The sequence below is a fragment of the Sphaeramia orbicularis genome, chromosome 10 (assembly GCF_902148855.1).
Source record: "Sphaeramia orbicularis chromosome 10, fSphaOr1.1, whole genome shotgun sequence".
Classification (NCBI taxonomy): Eukaryota; Metazoa; Chordata; class Actinopteri; order Kurtiformes; family Apogonidae; genus Sphaeramia; species Sphaeramia orbicularis.
The window spans coordinates 28,052,055-28,072,983 of NC_043966.1; the positions used below are offsets into that span (position 1 = coordinate 28,052,055).

A 20,929-nucleotide genomic window follows, 5' to 3' on the forward strand; every position below is an offset into this window, starting at 1 on the left:
AAGCACTCATTAAAAGTATGAAACTGACATGTTGTACTGCTAGGGTGATGCCTCCAGCTTTATTATATTATTATTATTATTATTATTATTATTATTATTATTATTATTATTATTATTATCATCATTATTATTATTATTATTTCATGAGAGGGATTGCTACAAATCAACTTCTACCACGAATATCATTAATCTATATGTTCCACAAATCAGCACTTCAGAACCCTGGATAGAGAAAGAGCTGATGGTCATATCTAAACAAGGTCCTCTCTTTTACAACCATCACAATTATTTTAAATAAATAAAATAAAATTAATAAATGCATACATAAAGAAACAGCAGTATATTATAATGTTGCTTGATGTTTTGATCCGAAGTACAATATATTACTAAATTATACGCGAAATAACAAGTATTTTACATGAACTATGTATAAGTGCAACTTTTTCATTAAGGAGCATATACCGAGATAAATGGTCTCTAAAGCAAGTGCAAAAAATGGGATATCTGAGAATACTGAGTGATTTTCTGTCAATGGTGCTGAAAATAACGCTGTTAAGTAAGAGTGGTTCGAATATGTGCAACGAAGAGAATAAACAACACAAATACTGTGCATAAAATTGCTAACATAAACTCACCTCTAGAGGAGAGTCTGGTTCATCCAGGATGCTCTTTTCACTCTGTATCCTCTGCATCGTCCCTGTTGAACTGGGGTCCATTATCAGCACGTTCTGACTACCAGCTCTGCCAAACTTACAGTCACTCTTTCTGGAGTCAGTCGTCCTGCACACCTCGTAGTTGTACACGTGTGGGAGAGTCCCTGTCCCCAAAGTGTCGGAGTAACGTGGTGGATAATATGGAATCACTGGCAGATTGGAGTGATACAGGATGCGAGACTGTCTCCATCTGTAGATTTTCACTGATATAATGACCACCACACACGTGATGAAGAGGAAGGAAACTACAGCCAAAGCCAACACTAAGTAAAAAGTCAGGTTCTCATTGTACTCCTTGTCGTGTGTAAAGTCAGTGAACTCAGACAGCACTTCAGGAAAGCTGTCCGCCACCGCCACGTTAACAATGACTGTAGCTGAACGAGAGGGCTGTCCGTTGTCCTCCACTATAACAGTCAGTCTTTGTTTGACTGCATCTTTATCAGTGACTTGGCGGATAGTTCTGACTTCTCCATTCTGTAAGCCCACCTCAAACAGCGCCCTGTCTGTGGCTTTCTGCAGTTTATAGGAGAGCCAGGCATTCTGTCCAGAGTCCACATCAACAGCCACCACTTTAGTGACCAGATAGCCCACATCTGCTGAACGAGGCACCATTTCAGCCACCAGAGAGCCACCAGTCTGGACTGGGTACAGAACCTGAGGGGCGTTGTCGTTCTGGTCCTGGATCATTATTTTCACAGTCACATTACTACTGAGTGGAGGGGAGCCTCCATCCTGAGCTTTGACAACAAATGTCAATTCTTTGATCTGCTCATAATCATATGATCGAACTGCACGAATATCTCCGTTTTCTGCATTAACAGACACATATTCAGAGATTGGAGATCCGCTGACATCACTGTTTTCTAAAATATAGGATACACGTGCGTTCTGGTTCTCATCGGAGTCTTTAGCATTAACACTCAGTACAGAAACGCCTGGAGAGTTATTCTCTGTAATGAAGGCACTGAACAACGCTCGTGGAAACACTGGAGGATTATCATTTATATCAGAGATTTTCAGATTAAATGTTTTTTTAACTGAAAGTGGAGGTTTTCCTGCGTCAGTTGCAATAACAGTGATGTTATATTCAGACAGACTTTCACGATCCAGTGCTGCATTGGTTATCAGTGCGTAATAATTTCTCACATTAGATTTAATTTCAACAGGAACACTACCTTCCACCGTGCACCTTACTTGTCCATTTTCACCAGAATCCAGATCTTTCACATTTATGATACCGATGGTGGTGCCAGCGGGGGAGTCTTCAGACACAGGACTAGAGAATGACATCACATTAATGACCGGTGCATTGTCATTGACATCAATAATCTCTATCTCAACTTTGCTGGAATCTGTCAGTCCACCCTGATCTTTAGCTTCAACCCTGAACTCAATTTTTTTGTCCTTTTCAAAATCAATTTCTTTTGCTACAAATATGCTTCCTGTATTCTCGTTGATATCGAACATATCAGATATACCTGCTTTTGATTTTGAGAAGGAATATGTTACTTGGCCGTTTGTGCCACTATCTATGTCACTTGCGTTCACAGAGACAATGTACGTGCCTTTTGAAGCATTTTCAGACACAGCGGCCTTATAAACTGACTGATTGAACACAGGAGCATTATCATTGGCGTCTAAAACATTTATGTTAATATTTACTGTACCAGATCTCTGCGGATTCCCTCCGTCCACAGCCAACAATTTTAGAGACAGACGTGCCTGCTTTTCTCTGTCTAAAGGTTTTTGAAGCACCATTTCAGTATGTTTACTTCCGTCTGGATTAACATGTTGTTTCAATACAAAGTTATCGTTTGGAGTCAAGATGTAATTTTGCAGACCGTTTTCACCGACATCGGCATCATTCGCATTCTCTAAATCAAAACGTGATCCAAGTGTAGCTAATTCACTTATTTCAAATTCTACGTGACTATTTTGGAAAATCGGGGCGTTGTCGTTTACATCCAACACTTCTATAGTCACAGGGTGTAACTCCATCGGTTTTTCCAACAGGATCTCAAAGGTAAAGCTACACGGTGTTACATCTCCACAAAGCTGCTCTCGGTCTATTCTCTCGTTCACAACCAGAATCCCTTTGTCTGTCTTCAGCTCGGCGTACTGGATGTTTTCTCCGGTCACGATACGTGCGCGTCCAGAACGAAGCCTTTTCAGATCCAAACCAAGATCCTGCGCAACATTGCCAATAACAGATCCTTTCTTCATCTCTTCTGGAACCGAGTATCGGATTTGTGTGTCAGCTTGATCGAAAAACAATACTAGAAAAACGAAATGGAACATGGTCCGTGGCAGGCGCCCAAACAATCGCCATCTTACTCCTCTGTCTGTAATACGCGCTTTAAATGCCATCAGAAAATGTGTCGACCAGCGGAAATACAGAAACCTTTAACTCATAAATGAAAACACATGCATTTCATGCGGATGTAAGATGTCTCTTTTTTGTTTGTCGTCGTTCAGGGAAAGCTCGAATGAAAAGCAAATCCCCTCTTTCAAAATGTAGTGAGAGGGTAGGAACCAGCACTGGCATAATGAAGGAAGAACTCAAATATATACCAACAGCGTCACTAAGAGGCCAAAACCTGGAACACTCTCAACCTCACAACCAGATTCACCCTGGCTGATATGTATTTCGGGTACTGTATTTGTAAATTATGGTTATACAGGAGTCACGCAATGTTTAAAAGTGCACCCTCCTAATGTATTGTCTGGAAACATTAAATCTTTTCAACTCCTAACTTTAATTACAACTAATGAAAATATAATGTAAATCCCTGAAATATAGCTAAACGTAAGTGCAGGTACGTAATAGACCTAAGTCAGTCCTGCATTAGTTTTATCACTACGGTTATGATGATTAGATTGTTTTACTGGTATTGTTATGGTCGTTGTTTTAAGAACAGGGTTTCTTCAATGTTGACCTCACTCGGAGATTCACGCTTCAGCACCATGGAGAGCGAAAGACTTGAAAGGTCGTCTGTATAAAGTTATCTCTACTGTTACATCTGCGCCTCATTAAATCAGTGTCACAAGATTAAAAATGAACATTTTATCATAATTTCAGAAATGTTTGCTGATATTTTCACTTTACAATAACTTACCAGTGTTGACGTGTGAGATATCACTGATGACTGCTGTCCATTGTGAGGTGAGTCGGTCCCAACATCATCCACACTAACCAGACTTTGAGTCATTGGCTGCATATATTTGATGTCACTTTTTCTGGAGTCAGTCGTCCGGCACACCTCGTAGTTGTACACGTGTGGGAGAGTCCCTGTCCCCAAAGTGTCGGAGTAACGTGGTGGATAATATGGAATCACTGGGAGATTGGAGTGATACAGGATGCGAGACTGTCTCCATCTGTAGATTTTCACTGATATAATGACCACCACACACGTGATGAAGAGGAAGGAAACTACAGCCAAAGCCAACACTAAGTAAAAAGTCAGGTTCTCATTGTACTCCTTGTCGTGTGTAAAGTCAGTGAACTCAGACAGCACTTCAGGAAAGCTGTCCGCCACCGCCACGTTAACAATGACTGTAGCTGAACGAGAGGGCTGTCCGTTGTCCTCCACTATAACAGTCAGTCTTTGTTTGACTGCATCTTTATCAGTGACTTGGCGGATAGTTCTGACCTCTCCATTCTGTAAGCCCACCTCAAACAGCGCCCTGTCTGTGGCTTTCTGCAGTTTATAGGAGAGCCAGGCATTCTGTCCAGAGTCCACATCAACAGCCACCACTTTAGTGACCAGATAGCCCACATCTGCTGAACGAGGCACCATTTCAGCCACCAGAGAGCCACCAGTCTGGACTGGGTACAGAACCTGAGGAGGATTGTCGTTCTGGTCCTGCACATGCACAATTATTGTTGCGTTACTACTTAGAGGTGGAGAGCCTCCGTCTTGCGCTTTAACTCGTATTTTGTACTCTCTCACTTGTTCATAGTCAAGCGAACGCAACGACTCAATGATCCCAGTCTCTGCATTAATGGAGAAACATGTGCTGACTGGATTTCCATTAATGTCCTCTTCAATAAGGAGGTATGATATTCGGGCATTTTGACCCTGATCTGAATCAGATGCCTTGATTTGTAGAAGAGCGACACCAGGGGAGTTATTCTCCATCACCCGTGTGCTGTAAACACTTTGACTAAAAGCTGGTGCATTGTCATTAACGTCAGTGACGTCTAAAACGACAGTTTTACTACTTGATAAGGAGGGCAAGCCCTCATCCGTGGCAGTGAGAGTGATGTTGTACTGAGAGCGTTTTTCTCGATCAAGGTTTTCCTCTGTGACTAATGCATAATAGTTTCTGAGAGACGATTTGATTTTAAACGGGATATTTTCAATTATATTTAAATGAACCTGTCCATTTTTACCAGAATCTTTATCTTGGACACTAATCAACGCCACTACTGTGCCCGGAGTGGAATCCTCTGAAATTTTACCTGAATATGAAGCCATTGTAATAAATGGCGTATTATCGTTCACATCTGTTATCTCAATAATCAGTTTACTAACGCCCACTACACCCCATGGATCTCTAGCCTGAAGGTTTATTTCATAGTTTGGAAAAACCTCATAGTCCAGTTCCCCGGTGATCTTAACCTCTCCCGTATACGAATCAATTTGAAAAGGATAGGAGGATCCTTCCTCTAGGTGGGTGAAGGAATATGTCACATTACCATTGTAACCTTCGTCTGCGTCCACGGCACTCACTCTTGCCACAGTTGTACCCGGCAGCGCATTTTCTAGCACAGATACTTTGTATAAAGGGAGCGTAAACACCGGTGCATTATCATTGGCGTCCAGAACAGACACATTTATTTTCACTGTCCCAGATCTTTGCGGTTCTCCGCCATCGACAGCAGTTAGTATGAGTGTATGTTTGTTTTGTTTCTCGCGGTCTAAACCACTCTGAAGCATCATTTCAGCGTATTTACTCCCATCTGTCCGAGTGTGTTGTTTAAGGACAAAATAATCGTTTGCCTTTAAAGAGTAACTCTGCAACGAATTTATCCCTACGTCAGGATCAGATGCACTATCAAGCAAGAATACAGTCCCTGTGGGTGTGGATTCACTTATTTCTAAATTAATTTCCTTTTTGGGAAAAGAAGGAGAATGATCGTTAACGTCTTGTATTTCGATCGTAACGGAAAACAGCTCAAGTGGATCTTCGAGGACTATTTCTAGACTGAAGCTACACGGCGATTTTTTTGCGCATAATTTCTCTCTGTCAATTCTTTCATTAACAACGATATGCCCTTTGTTCTGATCAAGAGCGACATATTGGTTATTATCGTTTATAACAAGTCGAGCCCGACCAGAGACCAACCTTTTGACATCCAAGCCAAGGTCTTTTGCAACGTCTCCAACAAACAGCCCTTTTCTCATCTCCTCTGGTATAGAATAGCGAATTTGTCCGCTGGCAGCAGCAACAACGCAGAGCAGAAAAATGGAGACTCTCCAATCCAGTGATTTCCCTTTACTCCTCAGTGCATCCATTTCTGAACGTCCAACACAAACTATAGTTATCCGTAATGGGAGAGATGTCTCACAAAAGCCATACACGGTATATTGTACAGAAATATTTTGTTGTTCTAATTCATATATTTCCTACGTACAAAATAAATCCTTAGTGGATATAGGAGGGAGTAATACCATCCCGTTTTCTTCAACGAAGGGCGGTGACTTGGTTGCATTGATAAGACCGATGTTATACAAGATGTCTCCTTAGCCAACAGCACCACCACCAGTAACCAGGTAAAATAACTACAGAATCACTATGGTCCTCGGAATCTATGAGAATGTACTGCATCCCTTAACCTCTTAAGACCCAGCGAAAGGGTTTTCTGTCCATATTTGTGGACAAGAGTTTCACAACGTTATACAAAAAAAAAAAAGAAAGAAAGAAAGAAAGAAAAGAAAAGAAAACTATCCACCACAAAGGAAATTCTCTAAAAATTTTAAAACTGCATCTGAAAAAAAGTATTGTATCATGATCTTTCCAATATAGACACTTATTTAATAAAAAAACAAAAAAAAGCATTTACTTTGCTGACATTTCCTGGTTCTTAGAAGTTTAAGCCGGTGTATACAGTCAAGTGGTCACAGATGTTTAAATGGGGACTTTGTTTTACTATATTATTTTATGGTGTAGCGCATTGTATTGTATATTGTTTATTGTATCCACAAAGCAAAGGAAAATTTATCTTTGCAGATGTTTATATGTACAGTACAGACATTTAGAACAGACAGACAGACAGACAGATAGATAGATAGATAGATAGATAGATAGATAGATAGATGATAGATAGATAGATAGATAGATAGATAGATAGATGATAGATAGATAGATAGATAGATAGATAGATAGATAGATAGATAGATAGATAGATAGATAGATAGATAGATAGATAGATAGATAGATAGATAGATAGATAGATAGATAGATAGATAATCTCATCTCTCTTGATCTGACTGATACATGCAGTGACCTACTTTTGAGCAATGGAATTAATATCCAGGATGAAAGTGTAAGACTTTCCCCATTCCATAAACCACTCTCCCACACACCACTGATGACTGTAATGTTTTTCTTGCCAATGCACTTGAAACACGTTGACTGTAGAAATATTAATTTTTAATGAAGATAGACTGTGCCTTACATTCCTGTCCTGTCCATACACAGTATTGCCAGATACTGCCTCAGACCAGAATTCTCTGCACATCCTGACTCTGCGTTATTAGAGCTGTAGCACCTGGGATAATACATATCCATGTAATGTAAAGCATAAGGGAGAATACACAAAAAACAAGAGCACTGAATCTGACCAGGAAGCAGTTTAGCTGCATAGATGAGAAATTCTCAATGCTTCAGTCAGTTTGCCATTTAGGTAAAAAGCTGGTTAAGGTTTTTTAGTTAGGACAGTTTGTGTCCAGTGAGAATGGATGCAGATTAACAAAGATATAGTACATAAATCAGATTACACTGAATGGGGGGTATGTGTGTGGGGGGTTGTTTGTTTGTTTTACTTGATTGTGTTAGCTGTGTACAATTTTTGTAACAATGTGATACCAAAAGAACATTAAACTAACTGCAGTGCATGACATTATTAAAGATATATAATAAGATAAAATTAATAAGAATAAAATGTCTTACCTGTTGGGACAGATGTGCAGCCAAGGAATGCATCAAAAAAGAAAAGAAGAGGGAAAAAAACAGTCAGTACGGTTTTTGAAACACAACATTTTCTTTGCATTCAGATACTTTATACCCATAAAAATAAAATAAAATGAAATAAAATAAGTTTTATCTCAGAAATAATGTTTGTGTGTATGTGTAGGATATAAATATATATATATATATATATATATATATATATATATATATATATATATATATATACACATATATATATATATATATATATATATATATATATATATATATATATATATATATATATATATATACTGTACAGCTTCTTCAAGATTTTCCCAAATATTTTTTTTTAATAGAGCAAGGAATTTTCAACATAACATTTCTGAACATACTAGTTTTCTTTAGAAGGCACAATTTATTTTTATTTGCACACCAAAACAGAATTGTTTAAGAAAAACCTAAAATAACCAGGGACATTATTATTAGCCCCCTTAAAAAAAAAAAATCATTTATTAAGTCATTGCACAAACCACTTTTGTGCAATGATGTGCTTTAACTTCACAGGTGATGTTCTTATAAGTGATCAGGTAAATCAAGTTATTTCACTCAACATTTAAGTTAAAACATGGTATAAAAGCCTCAGTATGAGTGATTGAGTTGTCAGTTGAAAAAGCACCATGCTGAAAGCTAAATAAATCATTCTGGACTTGAGAAAAATAATTATTGATGCACACAAAGCAGAAGGATATACAAAGGCAAGTGTCAAGAACTGGAGTGAGAAGTATAATCCAGCAATTCAAAGACAGCCACACAGTACAGAACAAGCCTGGTAGAGGTAGGAAGCGAAAGATTTCAAAGACCCTGGAAAGAAAAGTCATGAGAGATGTGTCTTAAGACCCCAGATCAACTGCCAAGACACTGATGAATGACTTGGCCACATCAGGAATCATAGTCTCTAAGAAGACAGTCACTCGAAAAGCTGTAGTAAAAATGTGTTGCTCTGTGTAACTGTGCAGACAGACAGACAGACAGACAGACAGACAGACAGATAGACAGATAGATAGATAGATAGATAGATAGATAGATAGATAGATAGATAGATAGATAGATAGATAGATAGATAGATAGATAGATAGATAGATAGATAGATAGATAGATAGAATTATTTTATTACCATCCCTAACCCTATTGCTTGGATCTAACAAATTGTATTGTCATACACATGCACATCATGAATGGGGGGTAGTGCTATTCTTGAAATTTAAAAAAATAATAATAAGAAGAATACTGCTTCATACTTCACTGTTATACATTTTTAATAACACATATATCACAGAGTTCAAAATGTGCAACTCATTTCAATATTTCAACTGTATTACAAGTGAACTATATTATGTCTTGTATTATATTAAAATACAGGTGGCATATAGGCTACAGTGTGATGATTAGGGCTATATTAGAAATATATTCTTCCTGCACAATATAGCAAAATAAAAGTCACATCTACCCCACACATTCTTGTCTTTATCACAATCAACCTCTCTCACAAAAACTTACAAACACATTAGCATTTAATAGGTGACTCACTAACCACTGTATTGTGATTTGTGTTATTATGTTACTTTGACATTCCTTTGTAAAAGAAACAAACAAAGAAAGACAAAGTATTTTTATGTTATGTAAATATGAAATGATGTCATAACCTCAACAGTTACAGTCATTTCATAATTGTATATTCCTCAGTTATAGCTTCTTAAATAGCGGTTGAAAATTTCAAGAGTTGAATAATTTTTTAACACTGAAGAAATAAGCAACTGTGATCTCTTACTAATATGATTAAAATACACTCCTGTGCACTGGAAATAGAACATATAGAGCAGATTTATTTTCTCATCCCTCTACTGACATCTTCTGAACAAATGCAGGAAGTAAAAAAAACTATATAAATAAATATCACAAGATGATTGGACATGAATATTTAGCATTCTCATTAAAATTATGCAAAAAAAAAATCAAGAGCATACTAAGAAGGAGTTGCTCTAGAGGATAAGGTTGAATTTTCTTTTTCACATAGAAATTTGAATCATAACTGTTTTCTGTTATTTTAAAGCTTTTCTTTGTTAGAGAATGTAATGTACTGTATATTACAACCGGTGAGCAGCCAAACCAGTAGAAGTCAGCTGCTGCATAAATGTGTGCCTTTAGACAATTGAAGCTGCATTAGCCATTCAAATAATAATTATTATGACATTTATTTTCCTTTGCAACCTAGTTGATCTGAGTTGCCTCAGGTACCTATTATGATAACCATGTTGCTTCTTTTGCAACTGTTACACTTACACTCATTTTTTTGTGTGTGCAAAAATTGCAATAGGCCACTGGAAATGGAAGCAAAATATTGTCTTCAAGTTTATTTTTAATCATTCATACAGTGTATCCTGTCATTGTTCATTTCATGCAATGCATGGCTTTACCTAAATACTGATTACACAAAAAATAAAAATAAGAAAAAATCATTTTTTGAAACGTTACAAAGTACTATGAAAAATTGTCAGCAGTAAATATAGCATGTCAACATTGGCATATGGCTTCACAAAGTCACAAAGTGCATATATTTGTATTTAATAAATAAGAAAATGGGAGAAAAGGGGGATGTAAAATGACCAAGTACACCTGCAAGACAGTATGTGTCCCTGACTTGTATGGATCGCAAACAAAACAAGTTTGAAAGAGATTACCATAAACAATTATCAGTCAAAAATATTTTCACTCTGTAAAACATACACCGCACAAAACTGATGCATACATAGTACATAGTTATTGCTATTACTATATATAACTAAAAGTACATCATAAGTTAGACTAGTCATAGGATTATTAAGATACAGTTGAATGTTCAAACTCCGGTGGGGGACGGCGAAATGCATTCATGGAAAGTTTCAAGAACATGTTGTGCACATATTTATAAGACTGCAAAGTTATTTGTAAAAATAGGAACACATGAATAAATAAACACACAAAATATATATAATTTAAAAGCACACAAGTACAGGGCGTATTTTTGTAGGTTAAAACCATTTTGCCCATACAGTGAGATGGTCCAAATGTAAATCACAGCACAGAGATGTTTAAATAGACATTTCTCAAGTGAACACATAGCAGGGATGTGGTGCACCTGCCCTGACCTTCAGACTAGCTCTATCTGTACTAATGCGCCTTAGGGTGTTTTTTTGATAGGCTGCGCTTCTTTGCTTCAGCGTGTCAGTGTCTGTGTTTGAGCTGAAACGGAAATCGCCTCTCCACGACCCCGTGGTCAAAAAGGAATCAAACCGATCATCTTTCAGGAGGGTTCCGCAATGGCTGAAATCTGTGAAAGTAGAGGGGCAGTAGGGCGTGGGGAAAACGGGGAGATTGGTAGTGTTGGAACGGTAAACGTAACTACGTCGGCAGAGCTTGAAGTAAACTACTCCACTTATTAAAAGGATGAGGAGAGAGGAAACGGTTGATAATGCAATAATTAAGTAGAGCGTTAAGTCACCGCTATCTTCTGAATCATCTGCGAACTCAAATAGTTCGTTTAACACTGGCAGCCCGTCACCAATTACTATACTGACTGTACAAGTGGCAGACAGAGAATCAGGTCCATTGTCCGACACTATAATCACTAGGGTTTGTTTTGATTCATCACTATCCATGAATGTTCGCAAAGTTCTAATTTCACCTGAATGCTGACCTATACTGAACAGATTAGGCTGTGTGGCTTTCATTATTTTATAAGAAAGCCAAGCATTGTGACCTGAGTCGGCATCTACTGCTACCACCTTAGTAACCAGATAACCTCTAGGTGCTTCAAGAGGCACCATATCTTCAGCAATGAACCCAGTTGTTTGGACTGGATATAAGACAACAGGTGCATTGTCATTTTGGTCCTTGACAAAAACGTTTATTGTACAGGTAGAAGAAAGTGGAGGATCGCCTCCATCTTGAGCTGACACCCTAATCTGGAAGTGAACCGAGTTCTCATAATCAAATGGACGTGCTGTGAAGAGCTCCCCAGTCTCTGAGTTGATTGTAAGAAAAGAGAACTCCTCTGACTTGGTGTGCTTTGATATTTGATAACGTATTTTAGCATTAGATGCGGCGTCAGTATCTTGTGCTATCACTTTCATCACAAATGTGCCTACGGGTTGGTTTTCCAAGATGTTGGCAATGTAGTCGTTCTGCATAAAAGTGGGAGGGTTGTCATTAATATCATTCACAGCAACCTGTATCACTTTGACACTGGAGAGGGAGGGAGAGCCCCCATCAGTGGCGACAATTGAGATGTTATACTCCGGCTCAATTTCTCTGTCTAATATTCCATCAGTCATTAACATGAAGTAGTTTTTGACCTCTGATACAAGTTTAAAAGGAACATTGCCTGAGATTACACATGTGACCAGTCCACTGCTTCCAGTATCCAAGTCATAAACATAAATCAGAGCAACCATAGTCCCTGGTTTAGAGTCTTCAGCCACACTAGCAGATGCTGACTTTATTTCTATGACAGGTTTATTGTCATTGACGTCAATAATGTCAATAACAAGTTTACAGTGAGAGGCCTGACCACCTCCATCTTTGGCCTGGACATCCAGTTCGTGCGTGCTAGCATCTTCAAAGTCAATAACACCTGCCACCCGAACTTCTCCACTGTCGGGGTTAATTTCAAAAACCCCTCCCATCTTGTCTGACAGGTGACTGAAAGAGTATGTTATTTTCCCATAAACACCTTCATCCAAGTCTGTGGCATTCAGTGTGGCTATGACAGTCCCTATGGCCGAGTTCTCCGACACAGTGGCTTTGTAAACTCGTTGACTAAAAACTGGGACATTATCATTGGCGTCCAACACGCGGATGAAGATAGAAGCAGTTCCTGATCTGACTGGTTTTCCCCCGTCAATTGCATTGATTTTCAGCACGTGTTCAGCTTGTGCCTCCCGGTCCAAAACCTTTTTTAGAACTAGTTCTGGATATGCATTACCGTTTATGTGGCTGCTCATTTCCAGAGCAAAATGTTCATTTGGACTCAGTTTGTATTCCCGGATGGAGTTGGTACCCAGATCAGGATCGTGTGCGCTCTCTAATGGAAAACGTCTGCCAAGAACGGTAGACTCGACTAAATCTAGTTTTGTTTCTTCTGCAGCAAATACTGGGTTGTTGTCGTTTATATCTGCAATATCCAAAACTAGGCTGTATGCTTGAAGAGGATCTTCGAGTAAAAGCTGATACTGAAGGATGCAAACACTGGCTTGTGCACACAGCTCCTCTCGGTCTATCCGCTGGCTGATCAAAAGGTTACCCGACGTATTGTCCATTTCGCACAACTGCCTAGTGCCTTCTGCAACAACCCGGGCTCGACGAGCACCAAGGTCCGTCACTTTCAGTCCCAGATCCCGCGCAACATTCCCGATAACCGACCCCTGCTGCCTCTCCTCTGGAAGAACATAACGGACTTCTCCCAGCGAAGCGTTGAAAAGGAAACAAAACAGTAAAAAATGCAGTGTTGTTTTCGGTCGCTGGCCCATTATGAAACATGTTTTTAAAAAAAGATATACTGTCGACATGATAGTAAAATCCTCAACATGTACATCAGAATTTCGAGGTGAAAATCCTGCAGTATTTCACTGCTTCTCCTGCTCTGCAGCTGAGTTAATCATGCTCTATTAAAAGAAGCTGTCAGCTTAGATTCCTCTCTCTCTGGCCCCATTTCACCACTCGCTCTTTCTCTTTCTCTCTTTCTCTCTCTCTCTCTCTCTCCATCTCTCTCTCTCCTCTCTCTCTCTCTCTCTCTCTCTCTCTCTCTCTCTCCTGCTTTACTCATAGACGCATACAGAGGGAGCCAGACAGAGCGTTGGTCTGCATCTCCTTCTCTCTCTCTTTCTCTCTCTCTCTCAGTGCACACCAACGCATCCGCAAACGCATCTAAAGCCCTCGGCTCTAACCCAATACTCCAGTTCCACTGACACAGATAAGAAGAGACACGCCATAGAATCCTGAGTCAGACATTATAAAAGAGCGCCCTCAAAAGGCATAGAGAGAAAATACAACCGTAGTGAGTGTCCTGACACGTGTTAGGAATAAAACTGCACATCTTCAACTTAATATCATAAATTTTCCATAAAGAAAGGCAATATAAAACAACATTGACAAATGTAATGCAATAGTATATTAAGCATCTGCAACAACATATTTCTAAATTCAGATACAGTTTTTTTTTGTGGTATGATTATGCATAATACTTCTTAATTCCTAATGCCATTCTCACATGAACCTTTCCCCTCTGGCGGATACAATAGAGTATAACATACCAAACTAACACAAAACTAGAAAACTCATACCATCAAAACTTTGCAAACATTGAATTTGCACAGTAAAATAATATCTAATACCTGTCATACCTGGTACTCCACATATATTCATCTATTTACTTATGCACATTGAACCAACTCTTCAATCTTCTGGAAACAAAGCATCTCACAATGTTTTATGAAACATTACTGCCTAGATGTCCATGCATGGCTCTTGAATTTGTACATATCACCGTCACTGAGGATCCCTAACCTCTTAATTTTCCCAAAGTTTGTTCCCTTTGTTTCCTATAAAATTACAGTTTTGAGGTTGATTTCCTTATCTGGACTGAGAGTCTACGGACAGATTGTGAAGTAAAAGTGAGGTTAGTTCTGTTTTGGAACTGTTTCTGTTTTAAAAAGGAAGTTTATATGATCTGACGTAACACTTAAAATTACTTTTTCTTCATGAATCTTCATATATTATACCTACCCATCTACCTACCTACCTACCTATCTATCTATCTATCTATCTATCTATCTATCTATCTATCTATCTATCTATCTATCTATCTATCTATCTATCTATCTATCTATCTATCTATCTAGGGTAATTAATTGTGTATTAACTCCATTAAGTCAATATCACTAAAAAAAACAAACAAAAAAACAAAACAAAACATATGAAGACAGAATAACAAAGTTCTATACACAAATGAACACAAAATAAAACATCTGCTGAAAAAAAAAAAATCACTCATCCGCCACAAGAAACGTGAAAGCTAAAGGGATAACCAGCACAACACATAATATCTGGAGCACATGTTGTCACAGTCTGTACTGTACTCAGCATGCAATAACTGACTCCCACTGAAGTCTGTGACATCTGCCATTTTCTTGTGTTTCTTTTTCTTCTTTTCTCTAAATAACTGTGTAAACAACTTTCTTCTTTTTTTCATTTTAGAAGTTTCCTCAATATATGTGCATATATGTGATTTGTAAGATAATCATTATCATTTGGCAATATTGTATATATTACCAGTCATGCCAATAGTTTGTTGAACTGAAATGAAATTAAGAAAGAGAGAGAGAGAGAGAGAGAGAGAGGGACAAAGTACAATAATAGCAAGATGTATCAGAGATGAAAGATGTGTTAAATGTAAATAGTGCATACCTCAGGAGATCCATCAGAATCTCCACATGAACCGTCAAAGTTCATAGAACATTTCCTCAGAGTTTGATCAGCAGGCAGAGTGTTGTCATTGTAAGATGACACAAATTTAAAGTCACTGGTTCTGGATCCTGTTGTCATATAGGCGTCATAATTGTAAGTGCTGCGTAAAGTTCCTGTTCCATCAACATCTGCGTAATTAGGAGGAAGATAACCACTGGGAATTGCAACAGCTCCATCAAACAACAGTCTGGGCTTTCCCCTGTGACAAAACTTCACACCTAGGAGGATGATGATGAAGGTTAAGAAGAATGTTGACACAGATACCAGAGCGATTATCAGATAAGAGGTCAATTTTGAATTCTTCTCATCATAAGAAATGTCCTTCAATTCTGGAACCTCAGCCAAGTTATCAGAAATAAGTAAATACATGGCACAGGTGGCAGAGAGAGGAGGCTGTCCGTTATCTTTCACTGACACAATAAGGTTCTGTTTCATGTTGTCAGATTCAGAAATGTCCCGCTGTGTCCTGATCTCTCCACTGTGGAGTCCAATAGTAAAAAGGCCAGGATCAGTGGATTTGACTATTTGATAGGAGAGCCAGGCGTTCTGTCCGGAGTCCGCGTCCACAGCTATCACTTTGGACACCAGAGAGCCTCCATGGGCAGCTTTGGGGACCAGCTCAGTCATGAAGGAGTTTCCCTCCGGGGTGGGGTACAGTATCTGAGGAGAGTTGTCATTCACATCAGATACAAACACACTGACTGTCACGTTGCTGCTGAGCGGAGGAGAACCGTTATCTCTGGCCATCACGTGGACTTTAAAACTCTTAAACTGTTCATAGTCAAATGACCTCACAGTGTGGATCACTCCCGTGTCTCCATTCACAGACAGATAGGAGGACACCGGGGCACCGTTCACCTCACCAGGTAACAGAGAATAAATCACTGTACCGTTTTGTCTCCAGTCGGGGTCTCGAGCAGTAATGGAACATAAAGTGGAGCCAGGTTTGTTATTTTCAGTCACATATGCGCTGTAGGACTGCTCCTCAAACACAGGTGGGTTGTCATTGATGTCAGCCACAGATAACTGAACAGTTTTAGAGGAGGACAGAGGTGGAGAGCCCTCGTCAGTGGCAGTGATTGTAATGTTGTAATCAGACACTAGTTCACGGTCCAGTTGTTCTGTGGTCACCAGAGAATAGTAGTTTTTAATAGAAGGAATTAACTTAAAAGGGACACCTTGCTGAATGGAACAGCGGACCTGTCTGTTCCTTTCTGAGTCTCTATCCTGTACATTAATGATGCCCACCTCTGTACCAGGAGGGGTGTCTTCTGATATGGGACTAGACAGAGATTTTAAACTGATCACAGGAGAATTATCATTAATATCAGTGACAGAAATGACCACCTTCGCATATGACGATAAGCCTAATCCATCTTTAGCTTTAACTCGTATTTCAAATGATCTGGTAGTTTCATAGTCAACATTACTAGTTACTTTTATCTCCCCCACTTTTCGGTCAATAGAAAATAATTTCTTCACCTCATCAGTTACATGACCAAAGTCATAACTCACATCTCCATTGACTCCTTCATCTGCATCAGTTGCACTCACTGTGACCACTACAGTATCTAGAGGAGAGTTTTCAGGCAGACTGGCTTTATAAACGGACTGACTAAACACTGGGCTGTTATCATTAGCATCCAGTACATTGACATGTATGACCACTGTACCTGATCTCTGAGGAGAGCCACCATCTAGAGCTGTAAGCACCAAATTAATTTCCTGCTGTTTTTCTCGATCCAGCTCTTTATCCAGAACAAGCTCTACAGTGTTTCCATTAACGACCAAAACGAAATTCTCATTCTTTTTAAGACTATATTGCTGCACGGAATTTTGCCCAACATCAGCATCGTGCGCCTCCTCTATCACGAAACGAGCACCTCTGTCTGTGGATTCTCTTATTTCTAGATCTATCTTGTCATCATTAAACTGCGGCGAATTATCATTAATGTCTTGAATGTGTAGGCTAATGCGGTGGAGCTCCAGAGGATTCTCCAGCACAAGCTCTTGCTTCAGGATACACGAAGCCTTTTCTCCACAAAGCCCCTCTCGGTCAATCCTGTCGGCTACAGTCAGCTCTCCGTTTTCCACGTTCACGTCACAGTACCGGTTATCGGTGCCGTCGGTATCAATGCGGGCTTTCCTTTGGATCAATGCACTCATCTTCAGGCCAAGATCTTTGGCTATATTTCCTATAACCGATCCGCGTTTCATTTCTTCTGGAAAAGAATAGCTCATGTCTCCATGGGCGGCATGAAACCAAAAGAGGAGGACACAAATCCCGAACGTGTGAAATATTTCCTTCTTTGGATCCATCTTCAACGCGAGTATCTATTAGAATATAATACCGCCGTCCAAAAACACAACACAACACAGAAAACTAGCGGTAAAAGACTGATAGTTCTTGCAGTATCTACACATACGAGCTTAGGAATGTGCGTCAAATGCAAAAGAACAAGGAATTACAGCCTTTGAATGCTGGTGCACAGCGCCACCGTGAGTTAGGTTCAACTAAAATGCAATTTCAAAAAGTGTTATTGCACTACTAGTACTCTACACGATTTATCCATCGTGGTACAGACACTAAAACTACTCTGACGCACTGATTAATTTCAGAGCTGAAATTATTAAAGAATCAACAATTTAACATGATCAACAAGCAGATCAATGATTCCTAATGACACAAGTTTCAAACTACAGTGATATCAACATTGAAGACATCGACTATATAATACTGTGCATTCAAAAGCCACTGCATCAAAAAAAAATTGATCACATTTACAGTAAACATCTTGCCTTTTCATGAGATGACTGAATAGAAAAAAAAAGGAAAAAAAAAAAAAAAACAAATAATAATAATAATAATAATAATAATAATAATAATAATAATAATAATAATAATAATAATAATAATTATATTAAAAAAATATAAGTATGTGAAGTTAGAATAAGGATTATAAAATCTGACCCTCTCACCATCTGTTATTGTAATCTCAGTGCCCTGATGAGTCTTTTTACATTCTGGATGCAGTCAGGCTGAAACATCCAACCTCACCTGCTTATCTGTATGCCATGACTTTCACAGTAGAAATGGTCTTTTCATTATTTGATGATATACAGCTATTTTCAAGACAATGATAACCACGGTCTGGAGTCTGTGTGTCTCAAAGGTAAATGGATATACTTCAAAGTACTTGTCAATAATGTTCTGAGTATGAAAAGAAATAGTAGATTTTTTCTAAATGTAAAAAAAATGGCAGAAATATTCGGCTTAATTTGAAGAGAATTGTTAATATGTATAGAAAGATGCCATGGATGTATCATACAAGTACTTTGAAGATGAGTTAAAAACTGGCAAAAAAAAAAAAAAAAAAAAAGGAGAATCCCAGATAGGACTTGAATGCAACAAGAGCAAGGTGATGTATAAAACTTTTCAAGGTACTTTATAAAGAAAAATGATTGCTATATTCAGTCTCTTTGGAGAAGATGTCATATTGTTGAACACTTCATGCATTATACCAGACCTGTTAAACAGTACAGAACAAGATGTGGTATCAAATTTTAAGAAAGAAGTAAAACTGAAATTAACACACTTCCCTTACTTCTACCACCAGAAAGAGAAACAAGATACATTTTGTTTATGAATAGAGTATAAAAAAAAAAAAAAAAAAAAACAAAGCAAAACAAAACAAAACAAAACAAAGCCTCAACAATGATGCACAAGAATTAATACTCAGAACTGCACAATAAATCCAAGCAGCATACCCTATAGTAGTTAAGGCAAACCAAATCAGTACATTAAAACCTGTGTAATAGATGCTGCAAAAAAGTAAAATACTATCAGCATCTTCTAGGCAGAAATGAAAATCATGCTGTATTTTGATAATGAAAAGATAGATTCCTAATATTGTTCCAACGCGTCAATTTAGAAACACCAAATGACCCACAGTCAAAGACCTGACTTGGTCTTCACAGTAAAACCTTGGCCAGTCTGAAGGATCAAATACACAGTAAAGTAGAAACTGAAAACAAACAGCCACCATAATTTGTGCTATATTTTACAAAAAAAAAAATCAATGAACAAAACAAAACAAAACAAAACAACAGCTTCTAAAAAGTACAAATATGTACATTATAACTGCTGTATCTAAAACCACTGACATTATACATATTATATGTTCAAGGTCATCATGAGTGTTCTTTCAGGGATTTGCTCTTAGAAACTTGATGCCAACATAGAGCTTGGCTAAATCTATATTAAAGTATTTATTTTTAAAAAATCTTCAAATTATAGTTTGTATTAGAGGCCAAAGTTTTACAAGGAACGGTGCAATGATCTCCTTAAAATAAAATATTATATTGTGAAAAAACAAAGTTATGTTGACTAAATATTAATTATCAGAGAGCTGCAATTAAAAATGACTCCCTACTGTCTGGCTGTAAAATGTACTTGTCTGAAAAGCCAAAAATGATTTGGATTGAAAAAAAAGAGACAATCATCTGCCGAGCAAGACAATCAGAAATATGTTGTGATGGAATGTAATGCAACAAACATGTCAGTGTATTCATGTTTAATACAGCTATTACTGACAAGCCATAATAACTGCCCTAATATCAGGTATTGACTGTGTTATGATATGATGAAGAAGCAGTGTTTTATTCCCTGGACAGCATCTTTCGGATTCCCTCCCATCCGGCAGACTCAAGGTCAAAAGGTCAAGGAAAGAAAGACTGAAAAACAGCTTCTTCCCCAGGGTTGTACAAGCTTTGTTCAAGTCTGAGCTGTGACTGCACTCTGCACCAAGGTTATAATAGTTTTGGATTTTTGGTTTTAGTTTAGTTTTATTTAGTTTCGACTTTTTTTCCTCTAATTCAGTTAGTTTTAATTAGTTTTTAGAGCAGGTTTGCTAGTTTTTATTATTTTTTGTTTTCTTCTAAATGCTTAGTTTTAGTTTAGTTTTATTATTTTCATATCTTTGCGTCATATACAAAGAAATCCCATCCAGGACTCTGCTGCTTTCTCCCAACTTTAGTCTCCATTTTGCCAGGTAGAGTGGGGATGAGAAGCTGACTCTAAATGACAAGTGATGAGAAGTATGGAACGTGAAGTGACGTATGGTGCCGCCAGCTAAAATTGTTCAAACAGAATGAATCAATTTCATATGAATAAAACATTTACATAGACAAAAACTAAGGGAATTTGATCCATAATTTTTATATGTTTTAGTTAGTTTTGTAAGCACACAATACAGTGTCAGTTAGTTATTGTCTTTTTCTTTTAATTATAGTTTTTATTTATTTCAGTTAAAGAAAATGTTTTTTCAATTCCAGTTTTCATCTTTTCATTAGTTTTCATTAACGATAATAACGTTGCTCTGCACTTTTACACCTTCAGCTGAAGACATTCTGTCCTTTTCTGGGCACATTTCTGAATTTTCCTATTTTAACATGACTTATTTAGAATATTTATATTT

At 38.0% G+C, this 20,929-nt stretch overlaps 4 protein-coding genes across 40 annotated transcripts in view; all 4 read right to left on the reverse strand.

The window, feature by feature from the left end:
* Positions 1 to 20,929, reverse strand: part of LOC115426731 (protocadherin gamma-C5-like) — a 332,740-nt gene that overhangs the window by 184,765 nt on the left and 127,046 nt on the right. The gene's annotated exons all lie outside the window — the stretch shown is intronic.
* On the reverse strand, positions 606 to 6,355 carry LOC115426748 (protocadherin gamma-A10-like). Of its 2 annotated transcripts, XM_030144969.1 has the most exons (2): positions 3,974 to 6,355; positions 606 to 788 (listed from the first exon to the last, which is right to left on the reverse strand). In XM_030144969.1, the coding sequence occupies exons 1-2, from the start codon at positions 6,230 to 6,232 to the stop codon at positions 621 to 623; spliced, it is 2,427 nt and encodes an 808-aa protein (XP_030000829.1). In that variant the 5' UTR covers positions 6,233 to 6,355; the 3' UTR covers positions 606 to 620. The 2 variants fall into 2 exon arrangements, with proteins under 2 accessions (XP_030000829.1, XP_030000828.1); XM_030144968.1 differs by lacking the exon at positions 3,974 to 6,355 and having other exon boundaries at positions 606 to 3,220.
* On the reverse strand, positions 10,278 to 13,648 carry LOC115426749 (protocadherin gamma-A6-like). The gene has a single exon (XM_030144970.1). The coding sequence runs from the start codon at positions 13,493 to 13,495 to the stop codon at positions 11,036 to 11,038; it is 2,460 nt and encodes an 819-aa protein (XP_030000830.1). The 5' UTR covers positions 13,496 to 13,648; the 3' UTR covers positions 10,278 to 11,035.
* LOC115426767 (protocadherin gamma-A10-like) lies at positions 15,372 to 17,930 on the reverse strand. Its single transcript, XM_030144988.1, has one exon. It carries the CDS (start codon positions 17,769 to 17,771, stop codon positions 15,372 to 15,374), a length of 2,400 nt encoding a protein of 799 aa, XP_030000848.1. The 5' UTR covers positions 17,772 to 17,930.